This window comes from Podarcis filfolensis (genome assembly GCF_964270895.1).
Source record: "Podarcis filfolensis genome assembly, chromosome: 17".
NCBI lineage: Eukaryota > Metazoa > Chordata > Lepidosauria > Squamata > Lacertidae > Podarcis > Podarcis filfolensis.
In genome coordinates, this window is record NC_139621.1 from 14,679,023 (window position 1) to 14,690,832 (window position 11,810).

The 11,810-nt window shown below is 48.5% G+C and overlaps 1 protein-coding gene and 1 long non-coding RNA gene across 4 annotated transcripts in view; one reads left to right on the forward strand and one right to left on the reverse strand.

Moving 5' to 3' along the window:
* Positions 1-11,810, forward strand: part of LOC310753144 — a 356,996-nt gene that overhangs the window by 90,054 nt on the left and 255,132 nt on the right. The window lies entirely within an intron of this gene.
* Positions 2,532-10,196, reverse strand: LOC310752985 (SOSS complex subunit C-like). 3 transcript variants are annotated; one of them, XM_083594186.1, is made up of 7 exons: positions 10,076-10,178; positions 9,384-9,437; positions 8,024-8,095; positions 7,500-7,602; positions 5,146-5,205; positions 3,343-3,433; positions 2,532-2,822 (listed from the first exon to the last, which is right to left on the reverse strand). In XM_083594186.1, exons 3-7 carry the CDS (start codon positions 8,046-8,048, stop codon positions 2,727-2,729), a joined length of 375 nt encoding a protein of 124 aa, XP_083450312.1. In that variant the 5' UTR covers positions 8,049-8,095; positions 9,384-9,437; positions 10,076-10,178; the 3' UTR covers positions 2,532-2,726. The 3 variants fall into 3 exon arrangements, with proteins under 3 accessions (XP_083450312.1, XP_083450313.1, XP_083450314.1); XM_083594187.1 differs by having other exon boundaries at positions 9,416-9,437; positions 10,076-10,166; XM_083594188.1 differs by lacking the exon at positions 5,146-5,205 and having other exon boundaries at positions 10,076-10,196.

Consider the following 11,810-nt stretch of genomic DNA (forward strand, 5'->3'; position numbering starts at 1 on the left):
AAAATTCATCTTGTTTGTTTTGGCCCAGTTCTCTAATCTGTCAAGGTCGTTTTGAAGTGTGATCCTGTCCTCTGGGGTGTTAGCCACCCCTCCCAGTTTGGTGTCATCTGTAAATTTGATCAGGATGCCCTTGAGTCCATCATCCAAGTCATTGATAAAGATGTTGAATAAGACCGGGCCCAAGACAGAACCCTGTGGCACCCCACTAGTCTTCTCTGAAGTCTCTCAGCCCCACTCACCTCACAGAGTGTTTGTTGTAGGGGAGGAAGGGAAAGGAGAATGTTAGCCGCTTTGAGACTCCTTCGGGTAGTGATAAAGCGGGATATCAAATCCAAACTCTTTTTCTTAATCCTGATTTGATTTTATTCTTTGGTAGATATAATAGAAAATTATTTACAGATAACAGTTCCTAACGCAGTTCAAATGTTGTCCTTAACCAGTGCTGGATGTATGTATAAGCTAAACAAGCTCTATCTTAGGGCCCCACTCTCTTGGGGGCATCCAAAAAATTTAAAGGATAAAGACCTGTGGATGTACATTTCCAAAATATAAGATAAAAAACAAATAAAACAAACCCTACATACAGCAATGGTGTTTTGTAGGCTCCTATGATGTAAGTCATGGGCCCCACCTGCTCCCTAAAATATCACTGGTTTGCTTATTTCTACATATAGGGTACCCACATTCTGCATGTGCAAATAGCTTGAGATACCTATGAGGTCCATAATTTACCATATAGCATATATTCAACACAAAAAACAGTGAGAATTTGTTGTGGACAAAGGACAGCTGGACATATAAAGGGTCTCATTACCTTCGGTAGCTGAGGGCCTCATCAAACCAAAATCCGGCCCTGTCTGTAACACTTTCTCAATAGTGTTTTTATGCATACTTTACACAGGGGCTCTTTGACATAGTCGACCGACCTCCGTCGAAATGCCATGGCATCAACTGGCCAGGAATAAGTTGCACCAGACACCTTACCCCACCAAAGCCACCAAACCTGCATTCAGAGTAGGATGTAGCCCATTGAATGTGCTGACATGGTGCTGGTGTTGCAAAATGACACCGTGAGCCCGGGGCTGCTACACCGGAATGCAATGTGTGTGTTGTGCCGGTGGTCATTTAGCAGCTAGTTATGCGGGGGAGAGCAAAGAAGGGTGCCTTCACCCCAGTGTGGTTCCCCTTTATCACATACACGTCAGAGCCCGGCCAATCAATCCGCTGGGGGGCCATGACCGGGACAGTTTCAACCGAGGAGCAAGCCGGAGGACTTCCTCTTTGGCTCGCTTCCTCAATCACCCACCCTCCCTCCCTATTTGCAGATTAGGCACTGGCCTTGCTATGGACTTTGGTTGGTCGCCTTGGTTGTCCAAGGGACCTGGTAGGAATTTTTCCATTTGGCAAATTGGCACTGGCCACTTGGTTTTCGCCTACCTCGTAGCAATTGCACAACTTTGTTAGGGTTGCGGTTAGGCATTGTTTGACCTTGTGTGGAGGAGGGGAGGTGTGGCCATCACCTGCCCCTCCAAGCTTAAGGGTATTCCGTTAGAGGAATCCGGGGGTGTTGATCTTGTCCGAAGCCCGGGTCGGGGGCTAGGGCCACGACACTGTTAGGATTTTTATCTCACCAGCTGCTCAGCAAGTAGCACTATGGTTGTTTATATCATGTGAGTGTCTGAGGAAGTCTCAGTACCGTTGGGTACTGTGATAGAAGTTACTTTCACTTCTTTGTGAGATGTTGTTCTGTACTGCTGCTGAGAGACAGCAGACATGCTGGTGGGTTCTCTGTTTATATGGACTGTAAATAAAGTAGTTTATAGCTACTGATTGTCTCTTTCTTCTGCAATGAGATGCCAGAAGACGACCGTGCTCCTCTCAGGAGGGAGAGGTCGTTTATCACCGGTCTCTCTGGACTGAGGAAGATTTACAGCCAGAGGGTGACCACCGGAGAGACGCCCCAGTGTATTGGGAAGATGGCGGCCTTCCCGGACGTTTTTCCAACAGACACGACCCCGACGGGAACACCAGGGGGAGCATCGACAGGGCTCCCCCTACCGGACCGGTTTACCCTTACCGGACTTCCTGCGCAGCGGGCAGGAGTCAGATACAGTCGGGTTCAATCAATGCCTAAGCCAATACCGCTCACATTCTGTAATTCAATAAAGTTGTGGCCAAATTTGCCCGATAACATAAACCTAATACCTGTGTCCTTGTGTGAGTTATTTCCCAACGAAGGGGTGGCTGCGGGGTCTTGACACGCAAGGCAGAGCGAGCAAGAGAAAACTGTAGCTGCTCTCGGTTCCTCTCATTTGTTCTCTCTCTCTGGGTACTATGCAAGGAGGAATGGCCCCCCAGTGCTACCTAGAGAAATTGCAAGTAGCAGTAGCCACCTCTGCCCCCTTCCCTCTGTCTAGGGCAGGGTAGTGTTGTTCGTGGTCAGGGAAGACCAAGTAGCCAGCTCTTCCTCCCCTGGCGCCATTGTGGGGAATTTGGCCACATGGAAAGGAAAGAACAGGACACCTTAGAACTTGTTTTAAGAAGTTTAACATTCATTGAAAACAAAACACCTCAATCCAAAATGGAAAGCCATTACAGTGAACAAAACCCAACAACAACATTCATTTTTGAGTCCTTTTGCTTTCACAAACCAGAAGCAAAGTTTGGCAAGGGAGCAGCTGCAGGACTGGAGAAACACAGATGCTCTTCGTCCCAAGGATGGTTTCTCACTCTAAATCAAGCCGTGGCAACACAGGAAGAATAAGGTTCCCAAAGGCAGAGTCTTGGGTTATGAAGTATCCTGAGGAATGTGCATGAGCATGCTGTTAAAGGAACATAAGTGTTTCAAAATGACACATTTTCAATGGAAGCCAAGTCTCTCCACCGTCATGCAAGCATGAGTGAGTGCTTAAGAACATCAGATTTGGAAGGAATATCTGTTCTTTGCCACATTTCAGTCCTGCTAGTAGTTCAGTTGCTTTGACCCAGGTGTGGGGAACCCCTGGCCCTCCATATTGCCAAACTACAACGTCCATCCTCACATCTAGCTCATTCTTCCCAAGGTTTTGCCCGCAGTGTTTAAAACGGGGCTAAAAGTTGAGATAATACAGAACGCGACATGACCAAAGCCGCTTCCCAAATCGGAAGACACTCTCAGAATTTTAAACTTTGTCATCACTATGCAATTCTTAAGCTTCTGTGATGCACGTTAGCTTTCATCCCCAATGTCTGAGATGCGTGGGGGGTTCTTAGGAGCTATAGTCTCCGAGGCACCAAAACAGAAAGGCCCAGGGAAACTTGCAAAACGGCCCGTTTGGATATGCTTTGGTCAGGACAACTCACCTGTAGAGCAGCCTTCTGCTGTGCAGCGATGTGCTGTAGTTCAGCATGATCACGAAAGTCCTTGTTAAGGGAAGATCTGGCGAGAGAGATGCTGTGAGCAATGATAAGAAATTGACATGTCACACAAAGGCAGGGAAGGCAGCCATCAGCACAGCATCAAGGTAGAGGCTTGCCATGGCCAGGGTGGGTGTTTCGGAGTCAAGAAGTTCCATGTCGTTACTTTAAATACAAGACTTGGAATTTTGGGCAAATCTGACATGCAAAGTGAGTAATTTTCATGTGCCAGACAGAGTTAGAAACTCAGATATATAAGCTAGGCACCAAAAGACTCCTTCAACCAAGGTTACAGTCACCCAAGAGAATGTCTAGTTGCCATTTTGGGGCAAGACAGCTCTAACGTCTTATTTTCCAAATGATGGACTGACTGTGATTGAGTCTCAGTTAAAGATCTGGCCAGTTCAGATGAAAATCTTGAGCTCGGTTAAGAGTTTTGAGAACTTAAAGAAGAAAAGTCACTTGATCAAGGGACAGTCCACATAATATATATTGGCCTATTCCTGCCTCTTTTTCTTAATGGTGACACAGGCCATTCACAACAGTGGGAGAAGTGAAGACAAGCTACAACAATTCACTACAGTGGACCCTCCGGATACGAATTAAATTCGTTCTGGAGGTCCGTACTTAACCTGAAAAGTCCGTAATTGGAGGTGAAACTTCTGTGCACGTGCGCGGCACGCAGAGCGCTTCTGCGCGTGTGGTGAAACCCGGAAGTATACACTTCCGGGGTTGCCGCGTTCGCAACCTGAAAGTTACGTATCCAGAGTGGTATGTAACTCTAGGGTATAATGTTCTGCTCAGGCTGCACTGAAAATGCGGCAGCTAGACTGGTAACTGGGAGTGGCCGCCGAGACCACATAACACCGGTCTTGAAAGACCTACACTGGCTCTCAGTACGTTTCCGAGCACAATTCAAAGTGTTGGTGTTGACCTTTAAAGCCCTAAACGGCCTCGGTCCAGTATACCTGAAGGAGCATCTCCACCCCCATCATTCTGCCCGGACACTGAGGTCCAGCGCTGAGGGCCTTCTGGCAGTTCCCTCATTGCGAGAAGCAAAGCTGCAGGGAACCAGGCAGAGGGCCTTCTCGGTAGTGGCGCCCGCCCTGTGGAACGCCTTCCCATCAGATGTCAAAGCGATAAACAACTACCTGACATTCAGAAGACATCTTAAGGCAGCCCTGTTCAGGGAAGTTTTTAATGTGTGACATTTTAGTGTATTTTTGGTCTCTGTGGAAGCCGCCCAGAGTGGCTGGGGAAACCCAGCCAGATGGGCAGGGTACAAATAATAAATTATTATTATTATTATTATTATTATTATGGTTCCAGAAATTCATTCTGATTGTGCAGATAAAATATAATGGATAGAAATCTACAGGATGGGGTATTAGTGTGTGAAAATGGTCCAGATCCAAGGATCCTCAGGCAGGCACTTCCAGATGGCGGTGATGCCAGGAGTCATCCTGGCACCCGGGCATTTTCACTGGGCTGCAAGTCGCCAACAGTCAGGTGCAAAATGCGCCTGGCTAATTTTGAACGCTGGTGCCAGAAGGGCATTTCTGCTCAGAAACATTCACTCCAGCAATGGCAGGTGAAATCAAATAGGGAGGAAACCCAAGTGTAAGTCAAAAGGAAGTCAACCGGAAGGCATGCAGTAGAAGAAAAAGGGACCCCAGCACATCTTGCTCACTCACTGGCGCCCCCCAATAACTTGCCGAAGTGATACCTGAATAAAACAGTGCTACTAACCAGGGGTCCATAGTCTTCATGATGGGGAGTTCATATGTTTGGTAGAGTGGCTGCAGAACTCTGTATGCAGGAAAAGAGTTTCCCATTGAGATTGCGTTGAGACAACGTCTCTTCGTAGCCAACAAGTTACAGTACGTGGAAATACTACTACTACTACTCCTCCACCATGAGCAATAAATCAAGTTCTACGCTAAACACATGGAAGAGGATTTTGTTTTTTTTCAATTCAGGGGCAGCTTTACATTTCAGCAGATTCATAGAAATCTCAAATCTTAATATGAAACAATGATAAGGTTCAACACGGGGGAAGCGGAATTTTGGTGGAGAAGTGGGTGGAAATACAAAACATTAAAAAGTTAAAAAAATTTTTTTTTAAAAAGGTGAACTGAAATTTCCCCTCTCCAGAGGGAATGAGCAAAGATGGAAACTCTCTTGTAGCTGGCTGCTTGGAACAATTGGCACACAACTCTAGAATCATAGAATCATAGAGTTGGAAGAGACCACAAGGGCCATCGAGTCCAACCCCCTGCCAAGCAGGAAACACCATCAGAGCACTCCTGACATATGGTTGTCAAGCCTCTGCTTAAAGACCTCCAAGGAGGGAGACTCCACCACACTCCTTGGCAGCAAATTCCACTGTCGAACAGCTCTTACTGTCAGGAAGTTCTTCCTAATGTTTAGGTGGAATCTTCTTTCTTGCAGTTTGGAACCATTGCTCCGTGTCCGCTTCTCTGGAGCAGCAGAAAACAACCTTTCTCCCTCCTCTATGTGACATCCTTTTATATATTTGAACGTGGCTATCATATCACCCCTTAACCTTCTCTTCTCCAGGCTAAACATGCCCAGCTCCCTTAGCCGTTCCTCATAAGGCATTGTTTCCAGGCCTTTGACCATTTTGGTTGCCCTCCTCTGGACACGTTCCAGTTTGTCAGTGTCCTTCTTGAACTGTGGTGCCCAGAACTGGACACAGTACTCCAGGTGAGGTCTGACCAGAGCAGAATAACTCTGATGGTTATGAACTGTTTCCATCAGAAGTACGTGTTGCTGATAGGTCTATTCACCTTCTTGGTGGGCGGCGTTGCAGACGGGTATCCAGGCCCTTGTAGCAACCCGGCTAGGGGGCGGGAGATTGTCGCCCTCTCCACACCAGCCCTGGCTGTATCACCCCCAACTGGCCAGTCTATGCTGATGGGGGGGCACGGCCACGGGGTAACTGAAATTGCGGCGTGGCCAGGGATTTCTCTCTCTTACCTCCACGCCAGAACTGCTCGGACCTGCAAGGACCTTTGTTTAATGGAGGATATTCCTGGATAAGGGTATCCTGCTAAAAGGATCTGGAGGTGTGGATTCTGTCCAAAGTGTGGGAATGGGCTAGGGCAGGGGTCAGTAAACTTTTTCAGCAGGGGGCCGGTCCACTGTCCCTCAGACCTTGCGGGGGGCCGGACTATATTTTGAAAAATAATAATGAACGAATTCCTAACACCAGGCAAGCCCCACAAATAAGCCAAAGAAGCATTTTAAATAAAAGGACACGTTCTGCTCATGTAAAAACATGCTGATTCCCAGACTGTCTGGAGGCCGGATTTAGAAGACGATTGGGCTGGATCCAGCCCCCGGGCCTTAATTTGCTTACCCATGGGCTAGGGCCGTGCCACTAATCCAACAGGGACCCCTCAAACTGCCCTTATTTGATGTAAGTCATAGGGCTCCCCCTTCTGGTGGTTTACCCTTAGTTAGACTCCCTGCAAGGGACGCGGGTGGCGCTGTGGGTTAAACCACAGAGCCTAGGACTTGCCAATCAGAAGGTCGGCGGTTCGAATCCCTGCGACGGGGTGAGCTCCCGTTGCTCGGTCCCTGCTCCTGCCAACCTAGCAGTTCGAAAGCACGTCAAAGTGCAAGTAGATAAATAGGTAAATAGCTCCGGCGGGAAGGTAAACGGCGTTTCTGTGTGCTGCTCTGGTTCGCCAGAAGCAGCTTGGACATGCTGGCCACATGACCCAGAAGCTGTACGCTGGCTCCCTTGGCCAATAAAGCGAGATGAGCGCCGCAACCCCAGAGTCGGCCACGACTGGACCTAATGGTCAGGGGTCCCTTTAGACTCCCTGCAGGTGGGCGGGTGTCAAGATATAGCCTGCTTTCACCCAACGCCCAAGCCAAACAGCTCACATCTGTAAGCAATAAAGTTGTGGCCTGTTTTAGCCTATAATCCCGAACACTCATGTTGGTGTGTTTATTAATCAATGGGGAACTACAGGGCATGGAGCCTTGGCACGCAAGAGAAAGCATCCCTTGGCTTTCCTCTTTAATCAGAGAACACAACCGAAACAAAAAGGCAGGTCTCAAACTTACTGTACCTGGCTCCAGGGTGATTTGTGGAAGACTGGTTTTGCATCAACAGCTTCCTCTTCTCCTTATCTAGCTCTGCCAAAATCGCAACCCTGTTTTTATTCTGAAACCCTGGCAGGAGTGAGAAGAATGGAAAAGTCTATGCACTACTTCAAGCTCTCCAAAGTGAATGATAAAGAGTACAGTGGTACTTTGGTTCTCAAACAGAATGTGTTCCGGGAATCTGTTTGACTCCTGGAACCGTTCAAAAACCAAGGTGTGGCTTCGAATTGACTACAGGAGTGTCCTGCAGCCAATCGGAAGTTGTGCTGGACGTTGGACTTCCCGAAATCGTTCGAAAACCGGAACACTCAATTCCGGGTTTTGATCATTCAGGAGACGATTTGTTTGGGAGCCAAGGCGTTTGAAACCCAAGGTACCACTGTATTAGAGTTTGTACTGAAAGGGCTGGTGCCGTGTTGTTTTTATTGTAAAATTTTATTATAACGTAACCATGCACATAGAGGCGAAGATTACCAGATGTAACATTTACCTTGCGCGGGAGGATTTGATGCCATCTTGCTAGTTTCCGCCTTAATTGGCTACAACGTAGTTATGGGATGAGCTACCGAAATGAATATAAATGAACACGTGAACATAAAAGGCTCACTACTAATACAATTGTACATTAATATTCAGATTGCAGGATGCAATAGCAACACATTTTGCAAAATGCTTGTGAAAAGGCTGAGTAGCAGGAATGCTATACGCAAACATGGTGTGAACTGGGGCCACCTACTGGGTACATGTGACCCCCTTATTGGAACAACTACACTTGGTTTGGATTGGTTTTCCAGGGGCAGTCCCGGATTTACAGAAGCCGTCCCGCTTTCTGATCCTGGAATGTCCTGCAAAGCTGTATTAAGGTAAAGGGACCCCTAACCATTAGGTCCAGTCGTGGCTGACTCTGGGGTTGCGGCGCTCATCTCGCTTTATTGGCAGAGGGAGCTGGCATACAGCTTCTGGGTCGTGGCCAGCATGACTAAGTCACTTCTAGCGAACCAGAGCAGCGCACGGAAACGCCGTTTACCTTCCTGCCAGAGCGGTACCTATTTATCTACTTGCACTTTGACGTGCTTTCGAACTGCTAGGTTGGCAGGAGCAGGGACCGAGCAACGGGAGCTCACCCCGTCGCGGGGATTCGAACCGCCAACCTTCTGATCGGCAAGTCCTAGGCTCTGTGGTTTAACCCACAGCGCCACCCGCGTCCCCTGCAAAACTGTAGGACACCCCTATTTTCCTCAGGGAAATACTGGAGGGTATGGAGCTATTCAGTCATCTGGAAGCAGCCAGTTTTTAAAATGTTCAATGTTTTACTATGTTTTTATATATGTTGGAGGGATGTGGGTGGCGCTGTGGTTTAAACCACAGAGCCTAGGACTTATCGATCAGAAGGTCGGCGGTTCGAATCCCCATGACAGGGTGAGCTCCCGTTGCACGGCGTTTCCGTGCACTGCTCTGGTTCGCCAGAAGCGGCTTAGTCATGCTGGCCACATGACCCGGAAGCTGTACGCCTGCTCCCTCGGCCAATAAAGCGAGATGAGCGCCACAACTCCAGAGTCGGTCACGACTGGACCTAATGGTCAGGGGTCCCTTTACCTTTACCTATATATGTTGGAAGCCGCCCATAGTGGCTGGGGCAGCTCAGTCGGAAGGACGAGGTATAAGTAATAAAAGTATTGATTACGGAATAGGACATCCCTCTTTTCATTGGAGAAACGTTGGAGGGAATTTCGTTCCATGGTTCACTTTTCGGACTACAACTCCCATCAGCACCAGCAACTGATAGAAACTGTAGTGCAAGCTGTCTTGCAGGGTGCCTGGACTTGGGAATCCGCGAAGGGGAATCTTACAGTTAGCATTGCGGTTGCTGCTTTCGGCTCACCTCCAGCAGGTGGGTGGAGTCCCTAAGTGAAAGCATAAAAATACAGCTCCAAGCACCTGGCGATGGACACAGTCCCCATTCACCCACATCCTCCTTGCCGGTGCACTGCTCCCTGTTTCTCTCACGCCCCCCCCTTAGCTGCCCAGATGGACTCTGCCGCCCCCCCCCCTTTGGCTGTCCAGGTAGACTCTCCCAAACCTCCTTTGGCTCTAGAGAGAATACTCTGCTGATCCCCCTTTGGCTATCCAGATGGATTCTCCCGCCCCCCCTTTGGCTGTTCACGTGGGCTCTTCCAAACGTCCTTTGGATCTACAGATAAGACTCTGCAGCTACCCCTTTGGGTGTTCAGATGGACTCTCCCGCCCTCCTTTGGCTGGCTAGATGGACTTTCCCAAACCTCCTTTGGCTCTAGAGATAAGAATCTGCCACTCCCCCTTTGGCTGTACAAATGGACTCTCCCGCTCCTCTTTCGTTGGACAAATGGACTCTACCACCCTCCCCCTTTGGCTGCCCAGATGGACTTTCCCGCCCCCTTTGGTTGGACGAATGGACTCTCCCTCCCCTCCCCCCATTGGCTGTCCAGATGGACTCTCCCGCCCCCCCATTGGCTGCCCAGATGGACTCTTCCTCTCCCCGTTTTAGGGGCTCTTCCACGCTCACCTGCTCCCGACTTCATTGTCACGCGCGCCGCGTTAACAAGGCGGGGCCAGGAAATAAGCCCCGCCTTCGCTTCCCCGACCACCCCTGACTCAGAAAAGGGTAGAGTGACACGCAGCGTCCAGCTTCCGGGATGAGCTGGAGCTTCCGCTTAGCGAAGGCTTAGCCAGCTGGGTCTCCACTGGCAGGGAGTTCCAAAGGCGCCGCCCAAGGAAGCGGGTATTCTGCGGCGGCGCCTGCGAAAAGTATTAGTATTCCAAGTGTCTCTTCAGTGGTCAGTGTCTAACCCCCCCCACCTTGTTATTCTCCCCCCCCCCATAATATTCTTTATTGGTTTTCATTTGCACACTCCACATACACATATTGTATTACATTTCACATTTACACCTGCTCCTCAGAGCCGACTTCCCTCCTTCCCTCTTCTGGTCTTTTATATCACATCTAACTTTTTTGCATTGTCTTCATCCCTTTTGTATATTATTGTTCTTCTTTCATATTTGTCCATCGTGTGTCTATTGTCAAATAAATCCTCCTGTATATACAGTTCTTATTGTCTGCCTGTATTCAATTACAATTACCATTGGTTACATTGATCACACTGTACATTTTACTTTTTGTTATTTTCTTTATCCAGAAATTTTATTTGTATTTCACATTATGAGGTTTATTTCAGTTCTCCTGGTTTCCCTATTCCGCCTTATCCTTCCTATGTATGACATACATTTCCCCCATTCTTTTTGAAATGTTTCATCACCCTGTTGTCGAATTTCCTCCGTTAATCTAGTTATTTCTGCATATTCCATTACCTTCTGTCGCCATTCTTCTACCGTTGGTACTTGCTGTTGTTTCCAAACCCACCTTGTTATTCTCATGCTATAGCTCATGTTTCTCGTGGATGCCCTGAGCTGAGATTCCTGCCTTGCAGCGGGTGGGACTAGATGGCCTGTGGGGTCCCTTCCAGCTGCAGGATCCGGCGACTCTACACCGCAGGCTGTGACTTGAAACATCCTTGCAACTGGAACAGAATATTGTGGGGCTGGGAGGGGACTCAGCTCATAGCTGTCAACCTTCCCTATTTTTGTGGGAAATTCCCTTATTCCAGCGCCGTTTTCCGCTGCTTCCCGCTGCTATCCCGGATTCTTAGATATCCCATAGACTGTCCCCGGGACAGGTGAGGCTGCTGATCCCTTATTTTCAAATCTGAAAGTTGACAGCTATGCTCCTGTGCTGGCCACGTAGTCCTTGCAAGGATAAAGCCAGGACCACGCAAGAAGCCACAGAGCAGGATTTAGTTACATTGAAAGCAGGGCCGGATTTAGATTTGTTACGGTAAAAATCTGGGTGCGAGGCTGCTCAGCCACCCCGCTCGTCGGACTAAGTCCGCGGGTCCCTGCGGAGGAAAAATGAGCTCAGCCGGAGACAGGAGCAAGGTGCAGAAGATCCAAGTTTATTGCGCAACAGGTTCAAGGCGAGATTGAACAGCGAGAAAGGGGTGACATAAACTTTTGAAACTTCCCTCCATGTCCCAGAATACAGTGCAAAATACATCCCAGTTACATCATGAATACATTAAAGAGAGGTTGGGTTACACAGATTACATCATGAATACATTAAGAAGAGGTTGGGTTACACAGGATTACACAGGAGGGGGGAATATGAAGAGCTGGAGATATGCGCAGATAAGCACATCCTGATGAGAAGACAATGGTCCATGTACTGGCATTTCCTGGAGGAAAGG